The sequence below is a fragment of the Coturnix japonica genome, chromosome Z, assembly GCF_054131305.1.
Source record: "Coturnix japonica strain WE chromosome Z, WE-NBRP24, whole genome shotgun sequence".
NCBI lineage: Eukaryota > Metazoa > Chordata > Aves > Galliformes > Phasianidae > Coturnix > Coturnix japonica.
The window spans coordinates 34,683,898-34,701,149 of NC_140702.1; the positions used below are offsets into that span (position 1 = coordinate 34,683,898).

General features: G+C 37.7%; 1 protein-coding gene across 3 annotated transcripts in view; it reads right to left on the bottom strand.

Moving 5' to 3' along the window:
* Positions 1-340: 340 nt before the first annotated feature.
* Positions 341-17,252, bottom strand: part of DAPK1 (death associated protein kinase 1) — a 99,638-nt gene continuing 82,726 nt past the window's right edge. For all 3 annotated transcript variants that reach the window (XM_085529102.1, XM_085529103.1, XM_015849289.3), the window contains 8 exons: positions 16,554-16,631; positions 14,009-14,231; positions 10,510-10,698; positions 8,826-9,023; positions 6,125-6,263; positions 4,747-4,867; positions 3,364-3,552; positions 341-2,772 (listed from right to left, as the gene is read on the bottom strand). In XM_085529102.1, the coding sequence (XP_085385228.1) occupies positions 1,540-2,772; positions 3,364-3,552; positions 4,747-4,867; positions 6,125-6,263; positions 8,826-9,023; positions 10,510-10,698; positions 14,009-14,231; positions 16,554-16,631 (2,370 nt within the window). In that variant the 3' untranslated portion in view covers positions 341-1,539. The remainder of the gene's footprint in view (positions 2,773-3,363; positions 3,553-4,746; positions 4,868-6,124; positions 6,264-8,825; positions 9,024-10,509; positions 10,699-14,008; positions 14,232-16,553; positions 16,632-17,252) is intronic.

The window sequence follows — 17,252 nt, forward strand, 5'->3', positions numbered from 1 at the left end:
TGCATAGGCTCCGACACAGTAAGAACGACACTTACAACACACATTACTTCCCAATGACAGACTTGCATCCGGTGTTATGGTTTTCACTGTTGAAATAAACAAAGAAAAAGTGATGAGTGAACTGTTCTGGCTTGCTGTTTTTCACAATGAAACCATACCTATTCCACAGCAGAGGAGCCACCTGATAAAATTCAAATACTTCCACAGTGTACTGAGAAAGCTCCCTGATGTGACAAAGGAGGTGGTCACAACTTCAGAAGTCAGGCACTGCCTCTGCAGCATTGTGGTTTTAAGGAAAAGAGGAGGTTTGGTCCACTTAAGGTACAGGAATGCAAATAAAAGCGATGCAACAAGAAACAATTTATTTGTAGAAAAATCCTTTGAAATTTTACTACATGGTAAGATAAGGAAAAAATAGTATTAATATATATACATACAATATATATACACAAACACATTGCACCATTAAAATTACATGCTTTTTAGAACAGAATGCGCCGTATCCCCTCATATCATTTTTAAAGTCCTCACTGCAAGAAATCTTGTGTCCTTTTGTTTTTATCCCCATTAAAATTTTCAAGTACAAGAAGTAACTTAGGATCTAATAGTAAAAAAACATTTGGTATACACAAATGACAACTGACAGCTATTATTCTGCAGTATTATTCTGCATTATTTTGCAGTATCTGACACATGTACATCCTTTTTGAACTCCATAATGAAACAAACTTTTACCTGAGGTAAATGGAAATAAAGAAGCGTGGTAATTGGCAAGGTTAAGAGGTTTTCACATTATGATTTGACTATAATTGAAGTTGATTAGGTATCACACATCCATACCCACAGTATTGGCACATGAATGCTCTAAATGAGTCATTTTCAATGTCTTAGAAATAAGGGAAAAATTAAAAGGCAAGCACCACTTGCAATGATAAGCATGCAGACAATTTCAGTGAAACAGAGGTAGCATGTTCTTGTAACTCCAACAGGGTCATTCAAACCAATGGAACCTCCCTCTTCTGCAAAAGGCACTCGCTTTTTCAGCTAAAAACAATGTGGTCTTATATTCAGGCAGACTGATTACAAGTGTAGGTGGATTTCCCTCCTTACAAATATATGTATAAAAATGCTAAACAGAGGACAGGATTTAAATAATAATAATTAAAAAAAAGGATGTAAGAAATACATGTTTCATGTAATATGTGCTATTCTTCTCCCCCTTCCTTTTACAGGGAGAATTAATTTATAAAACAGTGTGGTACACCCAGCATTGAAAGACTTCCAGTTAAAACATCAGTACTAAGCAGCACATTATGTATCTGTAATAACTTTTAACACATTAGAAGTACACCAGCCTTTAAGAGATCAAATAAAAAGCAACAATTCAGCCAGAAGTAGAAAGTTTAAGCATAAAAAGGTGGTGCTGAAGAAGGATAAAGACCCTTTGCTGTAAAACCTCATAATAGAGAAGGTACAGAAACTCTTGTACTTTTACGTTTTCAAACTGCAAAAAGGATATCTATGCAAAACACCTCTTTCTTACCGTGACACTACAGAGCTAATTGAATTATAGGATGTGCCACTGTTGCAACTTGAAGCATAAGCCTCTTGACCATTGGCATCTAAATTTATTTTGAATACAGAAGATGCCTTGAGTAAAAAGTCTGCTGCATCTCTGCGACCTAATTCCCTCAGCTTAGACATCAGGATTCCTACAGTGCTCTCAGGAGCATTACTCCACTCCCGCAACAGGGCATGGACTGGGCTTGACAGAAAGTCACTTTGTGTTCCATTATTTGTATTGTACTTCGCAACAAGATCAGGGAGGCCCAGGTTCATGGCAAGAAGGCACCAATCTTTGCCCATGGGATCAGGTGGATCCAGAAGTCGGCTTAGTTTTCTCCTGGTAAGTAGATTCAGATCTGAAACATGAATATCCATTCCTAGGCTTCCTTGGGAGTAGACATCAAGACACCCAAAACACAGTATACTACTAAAGCTCTCTTTATACCCCCCCATGGTGTTAGTTAGTGATGTCTCCTTTTGACTCTGTGCACGGAAGAAGTCTCGAGGCTGATAGACCATTACTGGTTCATGACGCTCCCTCAGCTGCTGAGGACTAAGGTAGTATTTTACAGTCAAAAGGCCTGGTAAGGTTGTGGCTATTAAGTTATCAATAGTGCTGCACACAGAATCCAAAAGCAAGCAGCACTTGATCTTCTCTGTTTCCAGTCCTCTAACTTGAACCTCTATACCCTGACCATGGTTGACAAGCAGCACTAAAAGCTCGGCGCCACGATTCATAATCTTTGATCCATTTACCCACAGACGTATATCAGCATCTCCCTCAGTGCTTTGTTGATGAATCCACCTGCAGAGATTCACCTGAACTTTATGAAAAATTCCACAAGGAAATGGGGTAAGATGTTCCACAGGAACAATTCTAACACCACCATAAATCAGTACCTCATCCTCCTCCTCTGTCCAAGACCTGTGGAGATTGTCAGTCTTGATGAGAGCAGGAATATCCACCATTGCCCCACTGCTAAGGTCTCTTGCACAAATATCCATGGCATCCAAAATCTGTATCAGCTCTTCCACATCACTATCTGTTACCAGACGCTGTATGTCCTCTATAGTGTATCGACCTCTATAGTGATGGAGAGCTTTTGGGTTCTCTACTGACAGGATTTTCCCAAGAACATTTGAACAAAGCCAGCGAGGATCCAGAAGGACAACATCTTGAACTGTTTCACTCTGCATAATGTTTATCTGTTTATAAATAGGAAAGCTATTATTGGTATTTTATGAAGAACAAGATGATAGTCCATACTCTGTCTTTCATAACCTTTTGACCAAATCATTTAAATAACACAGCTGACAGAACCTGAACTGCATTCTGATTTCTTGCAAATATTCAGAACTAAGAACTCGTTCTTGTCTTCCATTAATAATAAAGCCACCAGAGCCCAACAGCATTAAGGCCTAGCCAGTGCTCTGAAAGCTATTTACACAAAGGTGCTTTCCTGCAATTCAGTTTCTAACAGACAAACAAATTTCTCACCTCAAGTGAACATGCTAAGCACTACCTCATTTCAAGATGCCAGTAATAGCATATCCTATGTATTTCATGTTGTTAACAATTACAACAGTGAACTGCAGTTCTGTCTCACAGAAATAATGTTGAATAGAACACATACCCCAAAACAATAATGATAACAAGGAGCACTATTAACAAGTCACTAGTACAATGTCTTAAGAGTGGAAGGAATTAAATACAGGGTATTTACTTGCATCCCATTAAAAATAGTTGGCCAGAAAAGTACCTTAATAATAAGAATACATAGTTTAAAAAGAACTTACTTCTCCTATGCTATGCAACTGCTGTGCAATATGCCGTAGGTCATCTTCATTTGCTAGGGGATTAAGCTGTTCCTGTACATCATATACAAACTGCTGCAATGACATCAGCTGGTTGGGTCCATTCATTTTTCTCCATGAAGGCAGCACAGAGATTATTTTTTCACACAGAAGAGTCATAGGTGGGCAAGTCTAACAAAAAGCACATAAAACAGCTTGTGACTGTACTCTGCTAACTTTGAGGTCTAGAACATACGTGATGTATATACATATCTAAAAAGTCCCCTTGAGGTGGACTGTTACTCTTCTACCTGGTATGTACTTGTGAGAAGATCTACTTTTTCTCAATGAAATACATTCCAGAAACAGCTGGGCATTTAACCGAAGTATGTGCTCATCACTGTCTGTTCAGGACTAACATTTCAATAAGCGACACTACAGAATATCAGGAAATATGTACAGATAGCATATTCATCTATTCACTGTTTTGGTCACTACTGATGACTATGTCTTGCATTCTCCAGCCACAGCACCCAATCTGTAGGCAACAAAGCCCCCTCAAATTTCATCTAATGGAAACTGCTACCAAACAAACAAACAAACAAAAACACAAAAACCAAAAACAAAACAAAACCAAGTTCTGTCAAAGAAAAGAAACATATATTAAACAGGCTACGTTATATTCCATTAAAATACCTTCCTTGAATCCCCACAGTGAACTCAGCAACCCATTAACTGTTATTTCATTATTTCTTTCATACCTAACAGAAGCAGCTGCAGAATGTTTTATTGGCATGTCATACAGTTAAGGAGGTCTTTAATATGAAGAATTTAAATGACAGACTACAAAGTGACTTGGTCACCCTCAGTACTGAAGTTCGTGTAGATTCATGGTAATTACATGCAGTTAAGGGCAACTTTACCCTTAGTTTCATACACATATATACACACACAACTAAGAAAAATCCAACTGCATAGCTTTTCAATACAATAATCTACATATTATCTATTTATATGGGCAGTGTTCAACCCAGGCCCTTTTTAGTGAAAAATATTTGCATCAAATACATTCAATTTTTCTGTTAGACTGCTATGACACAAGGCATAAAACAAACAAGCACACAAGGACTGGAGTCCAATCTGTCAACTCAAAATATGAGAACATAGCTTTAAACTGATAATCCCAAAAATTTATTTTGAAGAGAGGCTTTTTTTGGCACCTGTACTATATGCCAGCAATTTTGGAACTGCTGACAGAATCTTGCACGTCAATAATTTGTTTCTTCATTTCTAATTTCTGAAATTAAATAATTTTACAGAAAAATATTTCTCATCCTAAGTTTTCACATTTTGGCTGGCACAAACTAGACCATTAATATTACTTACAGAAATTATCTGGCTTCTTATTTCTTGTAAGTGATTTCGGAGAAGCTTCATATCTTTAGATCCAGATGCTCCAGCATCCAACACAAATAACTTCTCTGAAATCTGAAGATCATTTCCAAATCTTAAAGAGAAAGAGGGACAGCACTGTTTATTCAGTCCCTTATCTATTTTCTTAATTCAGTGGCACTTCAGCTTTAACTTGCACAATACTTGATTTCCTTTGAAGATTAATGTATAAGTGCAGTACTAATTATAGTAAGATATTTTATAAGAAAATACAGAATAGTTGCTCTCTAATCTTTTTGATTGTAAGCAGATATATGGACAGTAAATTATAATCTTTCCATGGAAGAAGGCTGAAGAGTCCCAGATAAAGTATAACTGCATCCCAACACTTACAGAGCACTTGTAATAACAAACATATTTTACTAGATAATGGATAGTAGATATTATTATTATTATTATTTTTAAGGTCTTGAAATTTGTTGTTTAGTTTCTACTCAAAATAGCTTAGTTTTCATAAACACAAACACTAGCTCTATTTCTTACTGTTGTTTAACTATTCAATCACACATACTTGTTTTCTTAGCTCTGGAATGATCTGCATTTAAAAAGGTGTAAGCTTTGGTGCTGTCATCCAGATATGTTGTGATAGTTCATCTCAACTGATCGAGATACCACCTATTTTGCAGTAACTCAAATATGTGAATACCTTATATAATACTTCTTAGTTTGTGAAAGTTCTCCGTTGAATGTCACTGATAATCAGTGTGCTCTCCAGACATGTGCTCAAGAAGCTCAGAAGCTACTCTGACTACTAAATAACTTTTGGCTAATCTTCATGTATGTGACTCCACCATGTCCAGTTCTTCAGAAACTGTGTGTGAGTATTCCCTCCAGATTTAGCTAGTTTTTTTCCTACCAGTCTCAATTCAATTCACATTAAAAGGTGTCTGCCCTGTGAAGCTTCCTCTTTTGCTCCTGCAGGTTGCAGCTCAGAACTGCCCACTTCTCTGTGACTGCTGACACGAGGCTGTCAGACAGACTGTTGACACTGACCATTGGATCTAATCCAAATTCAGGGTGAGAATTCTGAGCCTCAGTCATGTTATGCACTACTTGCTCAGGTGCGCTCACTTAGGCCAGCTCACTCATTGATAACACAGTAATTGGCAACTGGTCCTTCCCCCCCCCCCCAACAGAACAAGCTTCCTGAATACTTTCATTAAAAAAAAAAAAATCCTCAAAATAGGACACGTTCTTTTCTGTAAACATCACATTGCTGCAGCCAAATAAAAACTTTTTACATATTCTTATGCATTATAGTATACTTTCTTTGAAACTCACACGTGAACCAGTACTGATAACCTCTCCTTACCTGTTCCTGATCTCTTTCAAGAATGACATATCCTTATCATACCAAAACTCTCCTCCAGCAGGCCGAGGAAGATTGACTATGTCAGCATGTGTGGCAACCAGAACAACATGCAGTGGAGTTTTCAGCTTTCCGCCAAATGCTAAAAATGGAAGCAAAAATATTTCTTTACTACAAGACATGTCCGGGAAGATGGGTTCCTCAGTGAGCCAGGGAAGGAGAAGTAGATTTTTTTGTTCTTGATAACAATTACTTCTGCAATCACTTCTGCAGTGGATTAATGAACTTTTAAGCACAGCTACATCTGTTTCTACATAATGAAACTATTGCTTTGCTGGCTGTTAGCCACCTATAAAATTAACTACATAACATTCCATTTTAATAGTTCTAATCCTTGAATAGTATCAGAAATACTGGTATTACATGCCCTTACTGCTTTAACAAAAAGATTAATTAATAACACTACCCATATATCTATTAACTACAGTCTACAACAATGTAAGGAAAAATAATTAAGAAAAGTAAAAGCTTATTGAAAGGGTTTCTTATTACCTCAATGCTACAGGTAAAGCTTGGGGAAATGTAGGTAGAACACAAAATGTCTACAACATTTACACACTGGTATGAATGCTATTTTACAGTACTTACACAAACAGTGACCTCTCACTTAAGAGAGAGTTAAGTAGGAAAGCTTGGCAGATACCATGAAAAAGAATGAAAAAGAAAGATACAAATGGCATGAATGAGATGACAGCATGGAACACAAAATTTTCAATCTCTTCTCAGACTGATCTTCCACAAAAGAGGAGACATAATTAGACAATTATTTCAGAAGAATGAAGGTACATCCAATTCTGCAGTTTTTGTCTGACAAAAACATTACAAGTCAGAAACACGTTTTCATCAATTAAGCTACAGAACTTGCATTCATTCTTAAAAATAGTCACATTTCCCAATTTAGGAGCTGAAAGTAAAACAAAATGTTATCCAACTTATGTCAAATACTACAAATATACTCCAAATAGAGCTTATCAGCATAAATACTGATTTAAGCAAAGAGCCTAAGTAATGGTATTAGCTCAGTCAAACTAAGTTTCCTTACTAGACTAAGACAATAAAAGCTTTCAAACAGTGCAAATTAACTACATTTTTAGCTTTAATATGTTTCTGCACATTTCCAAGCTTTTCATTCCAGAATCACAAATCAGTGATATCCAAATGGTTATATTCATGATGTTGTGTTATCACCTAAAATGGAATATGAAAGACAGGCAGGTGTCTGAGGTGAAAACTGAAGGTCAGCCCTTTAGTTCATCATTATCACTGGACATGCTGAGATCATACATACAGAACAGAGCAGTAAACAAAATGAGAGGGGCAATACTCTGCCCTATGTAAGTATTCAGTATTTTTGTCTGGTGAGTCCCTAGCAATTTTTATAAACATCCATCAGTGCTGAGTTAGATCCTCTGGCAGGGATAACATTTTGATCAGTTGAACCAGTTCTTCCATAAAACTTTAGACCAGTGCTTAGCTAGAAGCAAGATCAAACATTACGATATGTATACCTAGACCTACAGACCTTTTAAGGAAGAGTCCAAGAAATTTAATCAGTTTGCCTGTCATATAACTCTATGTTATGTAACTTAGGATCCTATGGACTTTCAACTCATTGAAAAGCTTGAACACAAAGTCATCCAACTTAAAACCCATGCAAAGTCTTCAAAAATAAATAAATAAAAAAAAACTGAAGTGAAATGGAAATGCTGGTTTCTGTATATCTCAATGTGCCAGAAGCTGAGACTTAAATACAACTCTAATTAAACAGGTTAGAGCAGCATGCACTGAAAGGTAACGCCCGTCTCCAACAACATTCTTGTTGGAGCAGGTACAGAGGAGGGTCATGAAGATGATCAGAGGGCTGAAGCACCCCCCCTACAAGGACAGGCTGAGGAGAGGTAGAGCTGTTCAGCCTAGAGGAGGAGACCTTATAGCAGCTTTCCAGTACCTGAAGGAGTCCTACATGAACACTGGGGAGAGATTTTTTCTAAGCACAGGTAGCAAAAGGTCAGGGCAAAATGGTTTTAAAATGGAAGAGGCCAGATTTAGACTAGATATTATGAAGAAATTCTTTACTGTGAGAGTAGTGAGATACCGGAACAGCTCGCTCAGTGAGTGAGAATGCCCTTTCCCTGGAAGCATTCAAGGCTAGGCTGGATGGGGCTTCGTGCAATGTAGGCTAGAGGGAGGTGTCCCTGCCTATAGCAGAGGATTGAAACTAGATGGTCCCTTCCCTAACCATTCTATGATGCCATCCTGTTCACAATTGCAAAACTAATTTAACCTTCAAAAACATTTTAAATGGAGTTAGATTTAACTCTGTTTTAATCTGCATGTCCTGTTCTTGCCTTAAACGGTTTAAACATTCAACATGTTTTCAGAATGCTTATCTGACATAAAACTTCATTTGCCACAAGAGCTTTGTGCTGTACTGCGTGACCTTTTTCAGCTGGCTAACTAGTGCATGAAATTCTTCAGGCTTGTCCCACAAATAAAACTGTCTACTACTGAAAAACAATGATTCAGTTTTGTTTAAATAAAAGAGGATGAAAATGTTTAACAGTGGTCAACAGAGAGGATTTACAGAGTTGCAGGGAAATATTTATATTCCTACGATATTTTATTAACAAGCAAAATAACATACCAATTGGCTCCTCAACAGGGACTAATGATTTCAGGAAACTAAGCCAGAAGGTCACTTGGTTTATCTGGATTTCGTAAGGCTCCTCAAGACTAAAAAGCACTATGTGAATTGTGGTGGGATCATTTGCAGCAAAATAATCATAACAGCAGAAATACACAGGATTCCCAGAGAATTCCCAGATGCTGAAATCACCAACTCCTATAAAACAGACAAACACATGTAAGGAAGCATCATGGAAAGACAAGCAGTCTAATTTAAACTTTCTCAGAGATTAAATGCATGCAAATGAGAAGGCAAAACTGTAAATGCAATCATGAACAAAAGGAATGGTGAAGTTTCAGACCGTCTCAGAATTGGAGAAGTTGAGTCCTCACAGTTTGTTCTTCTCTCACATTCACTTCTCTAAGTCATTCAGCTGGATGTCACAGGGAAACACCTGCATTTTACAAGCAATGCAGCCTTACATATTAAACTGGCTTTTGTCTTGTATAGGAGCGAGTCTTTGCAAAATATAACTGTTCTTTTTTGGCTAATTCCAAAAAAGCATTTTAATTTTATTTATTTATTTTTTAAGTGTGATTGCTGGTATTAAAAGCAACCCAAGGATATTCTCAAATTCACTTTGCTTCACAGAATTATGTTACTCAAATCACATTTGTAAGTCAGGATTGAAGAATCACTACATTGAGGGCTGAAACAGCACAAAGCTTCTTTCTGTGATCTGCTTTACTTGGCTTTAGGTGAGGAAACTATCAGCATGCTGTACTACATGGCACTTCCCAGACTCACTACCAGGTTAGTGTGAAATCAGATACAATTATACTATCTTTACTTATTTAAGTGCTGACTGAGATGCACTTCAAACTTCTGGGAGAAAAATATGCCAGAGACCTAAAATATACTGTTATGAGTACATCTATTCACAGCTCACTCACATACACTCTTACCTTCAATATCAAGGCAGTACATAGAAAGAAAAAAATTGGACAGTTTGTGGCACAACTCTGTTTCACTGCAGAATTTGACCTGATTTCAAATTATACGGAAAGAAGAAATTTGCCCATACAAAGAACAAGCTTTAGTTACATGCCAAACTCTTCAGCACCTAGGACAAATGTTTTGTCACAGGATGTTTCAGTTACTGACCCCTCTTCCTGCTAACTGGTTCCAATTGCAGAACAGTTAACTTGCTTTCCAAAAATACCGAAACCTAAAGTTCCACTCCAGTGCTCACCAGATGTGTTCCAGCCCCCTCGTGGGGTGAGAATGGTTAGATCCTTCAAGCAGATGGGAAGAACACTTGGGCCTATGGGACTGTATTAAATCTGACAAAATCTCTAATCCACATCTAGGTACCTTTACACTAGTAGATAGTGTCATAACCCATTCCTATTACAACAAACTCCTTCCTCCCGCCCCACTAACTCATCTTACAAGTACTTCTGTGTAATGCTCTAAGTTCAGCATATGCACACTGACACAAATGATTACTACATGTCTTACAAGTAATGAATTCCACACAGATATAGTTTCTTCTTAAACACCCCTCATCCCCAGTGTTGAATTCTAAACCACAGTAGCTACCATACCAAGTCATACATTTTATTTTTTACTTCTAAAAACAAGCAACGAGGCTTAACTTTTTCCACAGAAGTGAGGCATGCCAGCTCAGAACTCCACTTACCATTCAAGTAGGCATTCTGAATGTCAATGGCCTTGGTGGACTGATCATCGGCAGAGAAATGAGTGTGATGAGCAGGTGAAACAAAAGCTTCTAATACCCCTTTTGTCAGGCCTGGCTCAAACATCATACTTCGGCTTCTCACACTGACATTCTCACAACCAGGATAAAGATTTGTAATACTTACTGAAACTAAGTCAGAGAAAAAGAAAATAAGATTAGAAATCATAGGAAAATTATAATCACATCACTTAAAATTAAGTATGCTAGACAAAAAGAAAAAACTGATTAAAAAACCCCAAATTTTCTTCAAAGAAAGATGAATAGCAAGCTGTGAGTACACACAGCTGCATCTTTAATCTGAATACTGGAAAGGAAAATATTAGAATGATCTCATTTGGTCCTTAGTGCACTACAGCACGTATACTGCTGGGAAGGAAGTTCAGAAAAGAATAATCTGGAAGTAAAATACTTCAAGAGTCAAAGCTCTTCTACCGCAAAGATATACTGTTTTATATAAGTAAGAACTGTAGCTTCATAGCATGAGCTATTTTTATTGGCATAGAAATGCTACACATTTGAACAGTTAAATTCTGTAAATAAGGATGAAAATACCACAGAATCACTAAGGTTTGAAAAGACCTACAAGATCATCCAGTACAACCATCCACCTGTCACCAACCGTTCTCACTAAGTCAGAACTCCTAGCTCCCCCAGCTGCTCCTCATAAGGCCTGTGCTTCAGACCTCTCATCAGCTTAGCTGCCATTCTCCAAACATGCTCCAGGATCTCAAAGTCTTTTTTGTAGTGAGGGGCCCTAAACTGAACACAGCACTTAAGAAGTGGCCTAACCAGTGCTGAGTACAGAGGGATGATCACTTTCCTGCTCATGTTGACAATGTCAAGGTTATATGATTTTTGGTTACTGATACTCCACATCATAACATTATGTAATGCACTGGGAGTTAAAGTGTTAATGCTGACACAACACCATTTCTGATACAAGCCAGCATGCCACTGGCCTTCTTGGCCTCCTGGGCACACTGCTGTCTCATGTTCAGCCAAGCATTGACCAAAATCTCCTGGTCTGTTTCCTATACACAGTGTTTCATCCACACTGTATAGTAACTATTTCTGAGGAGGTGTGGGAGAAAAGCAGGCCCTTAAGTGAAATTATTTTACTTGTAAGCAATTAAGTTCATGCTCACTGCAGATTCCGTAAAGAAGAAAGGGCTTTTTAGCTCACTCCCACCATCTAGTGGAGAAAGTAAATATTTATTTCCTCTACTCGCTGAATTCAAAGAAACTATGTGTCAGTAGTGTAATAAAAACTTTAATGTTTGATCTTTTGGTAGACTGCTTAAATCTTTAGGCTCATATGAATTAAATAACGTAAATTCACACTTATGAACTTTCAGAAACATAAACATGTTGTCAAGTATCCTCCAAACTGGACTGCTTTAAATGTCTCCAATTATAACACTCCATTCAGAACATTATTCATGAGTTACATAATGATCTCCATCCAAAATGACCACCTATCGAAACAAAGTGATGTTACAAAGCAGATTCACTTGAACATCACTGCTCAATTTTCAAGTGTAATGTTCCACATAAACTATTTTCAAGTGAATGCTACTTTTATGGTGATTTTTCAAGCAGTGTGACTGACAATTTAAGTAACTTTCAACTTATGATGGTATGACAGCATTAGATTACTCTCTGGTTCTTGTACTAAATGATATTAAAAATGTCTTCAGTCAAAACCTTCACTGAATCTTTGAATGGCTTGGTTTGGAAGGAGCCTCAAAGATCATCTAGTTCTAAAACCTATGCTGCAGGCACGGTTATCAACCACAAAATCAAGCACAATCAGATTGCCAAGGGCACCATCCAGCCTGGCCTCAAACACCCCCAGGGATGGGACAGCCACAGGGCAGACCGTTCTAGACCCTAGCCACTCTCAGTGAAAATTTGTGAAAATTGTCTAAAGGGAGACAGTGACATCTCATGCTCTGGTGGCCACTGTTCTTACGCAGCCAATGGCATGGGTGGACTTCCAGGCTGCAAGAGCACACTGCTGGCTCTTGTTGCTGTCCAGCTTTTTGTCCACTGGGACCCCCAAGTCCTTCTTGGCAGGGCTGCTCTCAAGGAGTTCCTCCCCCAGTCTGTATACATATCTGGGATCGCCCCAACACAAGTGCAACACCTTACAGTTGGTTTTGTTGAACCTCATCAGGTTCACATGAGCCCACCCTTTGGGACCATTCAGGTTCCTTTCGATGGCACCCCTTTCTTCTGTCATATTAACTGCACCACTCAGCTTACTGTCAACTTCCAGCACTGCTTCCATGAACTGATATTTGTGGTGTAGTTAGCCTCCCCTTGTACAACACAGTGAATTATGTTAAATAATCCAAGAACTTCTGCTTGATTTATTTAATCCATTTATGTATTCTCTCACCACCACAGATATTAATGCCTTCTGATAAATGAACAGCAAATGTAATAACAATCTATGTTGGATATCTTGATAAATCATAATAATTACCTTTGAGTTTCCAAAGACAACAGGAAAGGAAGTGGAGAAGAAATCTATTGCAAGCACTTGCTCTAACATTATTTAGAAGTAATGCTAAAACCGCAAGCAGTACCCAAAGGTTTTTAAAGAAAAAGACAACACCGACCCAATCTGAAACTTAGGTAATAAGATTATTTCTGAACAGCAATATAAATCCAAGCTCTTCAATTTGCCTGATTAGCTTGTATACATTGCACAGCATTTCAGTGTTACAACAAACAATTCTCTCTTTCTGGTATGCTACCACAACTGTGGGCTCTTCCAGAATGAGGTACATGTTGATGTGTAAATCTGAATAGTTTCTCCACATCCTGCAGCTCTTTCCATATTACACAGGTCAACCTGCACTTCATGAGCAAGGTTTCCTTACCATTTGTATACTTCAGTTTAGAAAAGCTCCTTTTTCATTTTGATTAGAGGCAATTTTAGAAACCAATTGGCTGATCTAAATGCCTTATGAAAAAGCTTCTCTTTGTATCCATGGTTATATTTAATGATTATCTAAGGATGCAGCAACTGTTAGTTCTACACTGAATTTGCACTTAAACAAAAAATGCCAATTAAACTTAAGTCTAAAACCATGATGTCAGAATCCCATTATGAAACTAATATTTGCAGCTTAAGACTTCTTTGTAAAAGAGTCCCCTGCTCTTTTAAGCTCATGTACACACCACAATAGTATAGAGAAGCTGAACCACTCTTCATTCTGCACAACCACTGCTCCTCTTATCTCTTATTTTTGGCATGATTTTGCATGCAGAGAAGTCAATACCATCTATGCTTTGCTTTAATTCCTTACACAGATAGGCTATTCTGTCTTTTACAGTACAGTTAACAGGTGTTTGTTTGGACTTCTAGTTTCATCTAGTCCATAGATGAAAAATGAGTTACTACTTAAATGGTATAATGTTAAAGTCATACCTGAAGGTTTAGAAGACAAAGGAGATGGAGGGAACCTGGTTGAATTTGTGGAAGAGAGTCTAGGCCTACGTCTTCGGAAAAAGCTTCGTATTAGGCCACATTTGAGTGACTCTACAAGAGTTGTCTTCCCAGAGCCAGAGTGTCCAAACAACTTCAGCTTAATCCGAGGCTGTGGGTTCTGTGTGTGCCGCAGCTGCTGGATAAAAAGCGCCCTGTGCGTATCCTAAAAATGAGTACAAAGAAGAAATCAGAGTGTGCAGTAGACAACTTCTGCCTCCCAGCAAACGCAAAACCTAGGATTAAATTAAAACTTTTAGGCCAGGTTAGTGTTTATCTGGATCATTTCTCCCATCTGCTCCATCATGCAAGTGATCAATCACTGCCAGAGGAGGAGGGATATGTAACCAAAACACAGCTTAAATACTGCTGTCCAGAATGATCCTGAATTGTCATGAAAACCATGCACAGTTTCTGGATCAAGATCAGTGAATGGGATCATTCTGAAATATGATAGAGGACAAATGAGAAAATAATAGTTTCTTTCAGTTCCCTTTTTCCTTACCTGTGATTCTCAGTAGCATAATCAGTATGTTTAAGCTTATATAGCATATATGCAGGTCTGAAGTATTTTGCAATGACAGCAACCATCTGAGCAATCTGAAAACTCGACATGCATCTTCCCTTTCTCTTTGTTATCTTCTCCTGTACTTTTCATATTTAGGAGAATTCTCTTATTCTCTTCACCAAAAGTCTGTTTATTTTCACTTTTTTTTTTTTTTTTTTTTGCAAGCAAAATACTGCCTTACCAGATCAATCTTACATGTCAATTCCCACGAAGTTCTTTCCCATTAAAGACCTCTTCCAACCTTCTAAATTTCTACCCCCCTACTGCAAGCTTAAATCCTCTAGACTTGTTTCCCTTTTAACTCCCAAGACTCAATAAATCTTCTTCCCTACTTAACTTAGTTTCACTGTTTGCCCTCTGGATGTATTCATTAGCTCTTCCAAAGCTGCAGTATCCTCTGCATATTCAGGCTTTTTCTCCAAACCTAATCATAACTTCTGTTGAAGAGCTTTCCACTTTAAGCTTACCCATCACCACTGTTTTGCAACAAGAATAACCATACAGAACAAACAAATCACATCTTGCTCTCTTCCTCCAGCAAGAAGCAATTAGACATAGATACTCATACTCTACTCATGGGAGCTGAGCTTTAAAATCAACTCATCAAGACAAAGCAGTCTAGGACAGGGAAACTATTTAATGCCTCACACCTCATAAAGATGTATTTTAAGATAACTGAGATACGTCAAAAAGGTGGAAGAGCAAAGGAATTTGATTTATGTTCCCTTCCTTCACTCACTCATTTGGAGCTGAGAGAGGCTCTGCTGTTCTGCATTTGTACTGGGTTTAAAAGGTAATGTGAATTATTAACAGAAAATCCACAGCAGCAATTTCTGAAATAAGAGCATGCAGCAACTTCACTGAGAAACTGCTCAGAGACAGTGGTGTATTAAATTTATTTTCTTCCTCCCTAACAGGAATGTACAAAATACATTCATTACAATGCAAGTATTGCACACCCTCATTGCTCAATATTCAATTATCTGGAAGAGCTACTAAAACAGTAAGTTCTTCATATGTGTGCTGTTAGGAACTAAATCCTCTAGAGACATGATGAAAAATGTCAGATACACTCAGTACTACATAGTAACAAGCACTTTAAGTGGCTTATTATAGATTATTAATTTCAATTTACCAAATACTCTGTTGCAAGCTCTGATCAAATGTATTATTATCTCATATTCTCCCTACGTATGTAGTCAGCCTCGAAGAATCAAGTATACTCCGCTGTCAAAGAGATTTATCTAGCACTTCCGAAAGATATTTTAGTAGCTTTATCTCGTTCCTTTTGCTCCAGGTTGATTTGTACTAGTTTCATATCTACCTCAGAAACATTTTTCTACCCGCATGCAAAAACAGTCAAGAATTGTTTGGCTTTTGTTTTGTTTTCTTTTGAAAAATATTGTGCTATAGCACATATATGCCATACTATGGATCTTGCTATGACAAGTGTATGCAAATTATGTGGAATAATCAACGCATATCAGACTTGTCAGATTTACTCCCTTATGTGAAGCCCAGATTCTAGAAGGTAGGGGATTTTCAGATACTGAAACACTGGAATTAAGAGAGGACACAGAAAATTTATACTGCTATTCCAAGTGGTACGATACCTTCCAGAAGGGCACAAACCTCTCAAAGTCATAACTCAAATCTAACTTAAATGCTGATAAAGTAAGCTGTCCTGTAGGATATGCTAACTCAGTAATTTCCAGTTTCTTATAAATTCCTTAAAATATTTGGTAGGCACTGTTAGAGAACAGATAAGATGGAATGTTGGTGCTGTCTGTCTTGCAGCCAGGATATTTGTAATGAGGTTTTTAGAGTGACTTTTGTGAATGATCTTATGATTTCCCATATTCAAACTGCTTCTACTATCTTAAAAACATGAAGAGCTCTTAAAATTTACACATTCCCAACCTTTTTAAGTCTTGCAAGCAGACTGGCTACATGTTCATGCTGCTCTGCTCTGGCAAGATCTTCTGCTGTTTTCCCATCCTGTTGAAAGACAAATCATTAGCTGCAGGTTCTTCCTCTCTTACCCACAGTAAAAAGCTATGTGCAACACAGACCAACTCTGGTTAAGGCAACAACAGAATAATTACTGTCAGACACAGATGAGTCACGGAGAAGAGGTAAAAAAAATAATAAATGAAGCTGTACTGACTATACCCACTGGAATTCCTGTTTCCTTAAATGGTGCAAAGATACACACAGTGAAACCCACCACAGTATTTCTTTTACAAATTAGCATCTGGATGCCACTGTATCAAGATACTTCGAATTCAGAGTCTTACAGCAATGCCAGCACCCCCTCTCTGTATCCCTTCTTTTCTCACCAATTATTATAGTAATTTATAGACACTATATTCTAAATAGATTTCAAAGTTTAGGCAGTTCACAAATACACATTAGTGTATTCACTTGAATGAATATCAGGTGAATTTTCCTTGCTAGTGGATAAAGAATGATGATAGCATATAAGTCAGTGGAGGTTTAGAGAAAGCGTGAAAATTAGAAGGACGTGGTTTAAACTGCATCAGCAAATTCAAAAAGAGAAGAAAAGCTACATTCAGCATCCTACTCTTGACAGTTAATTACCCACATTTCATACACCAG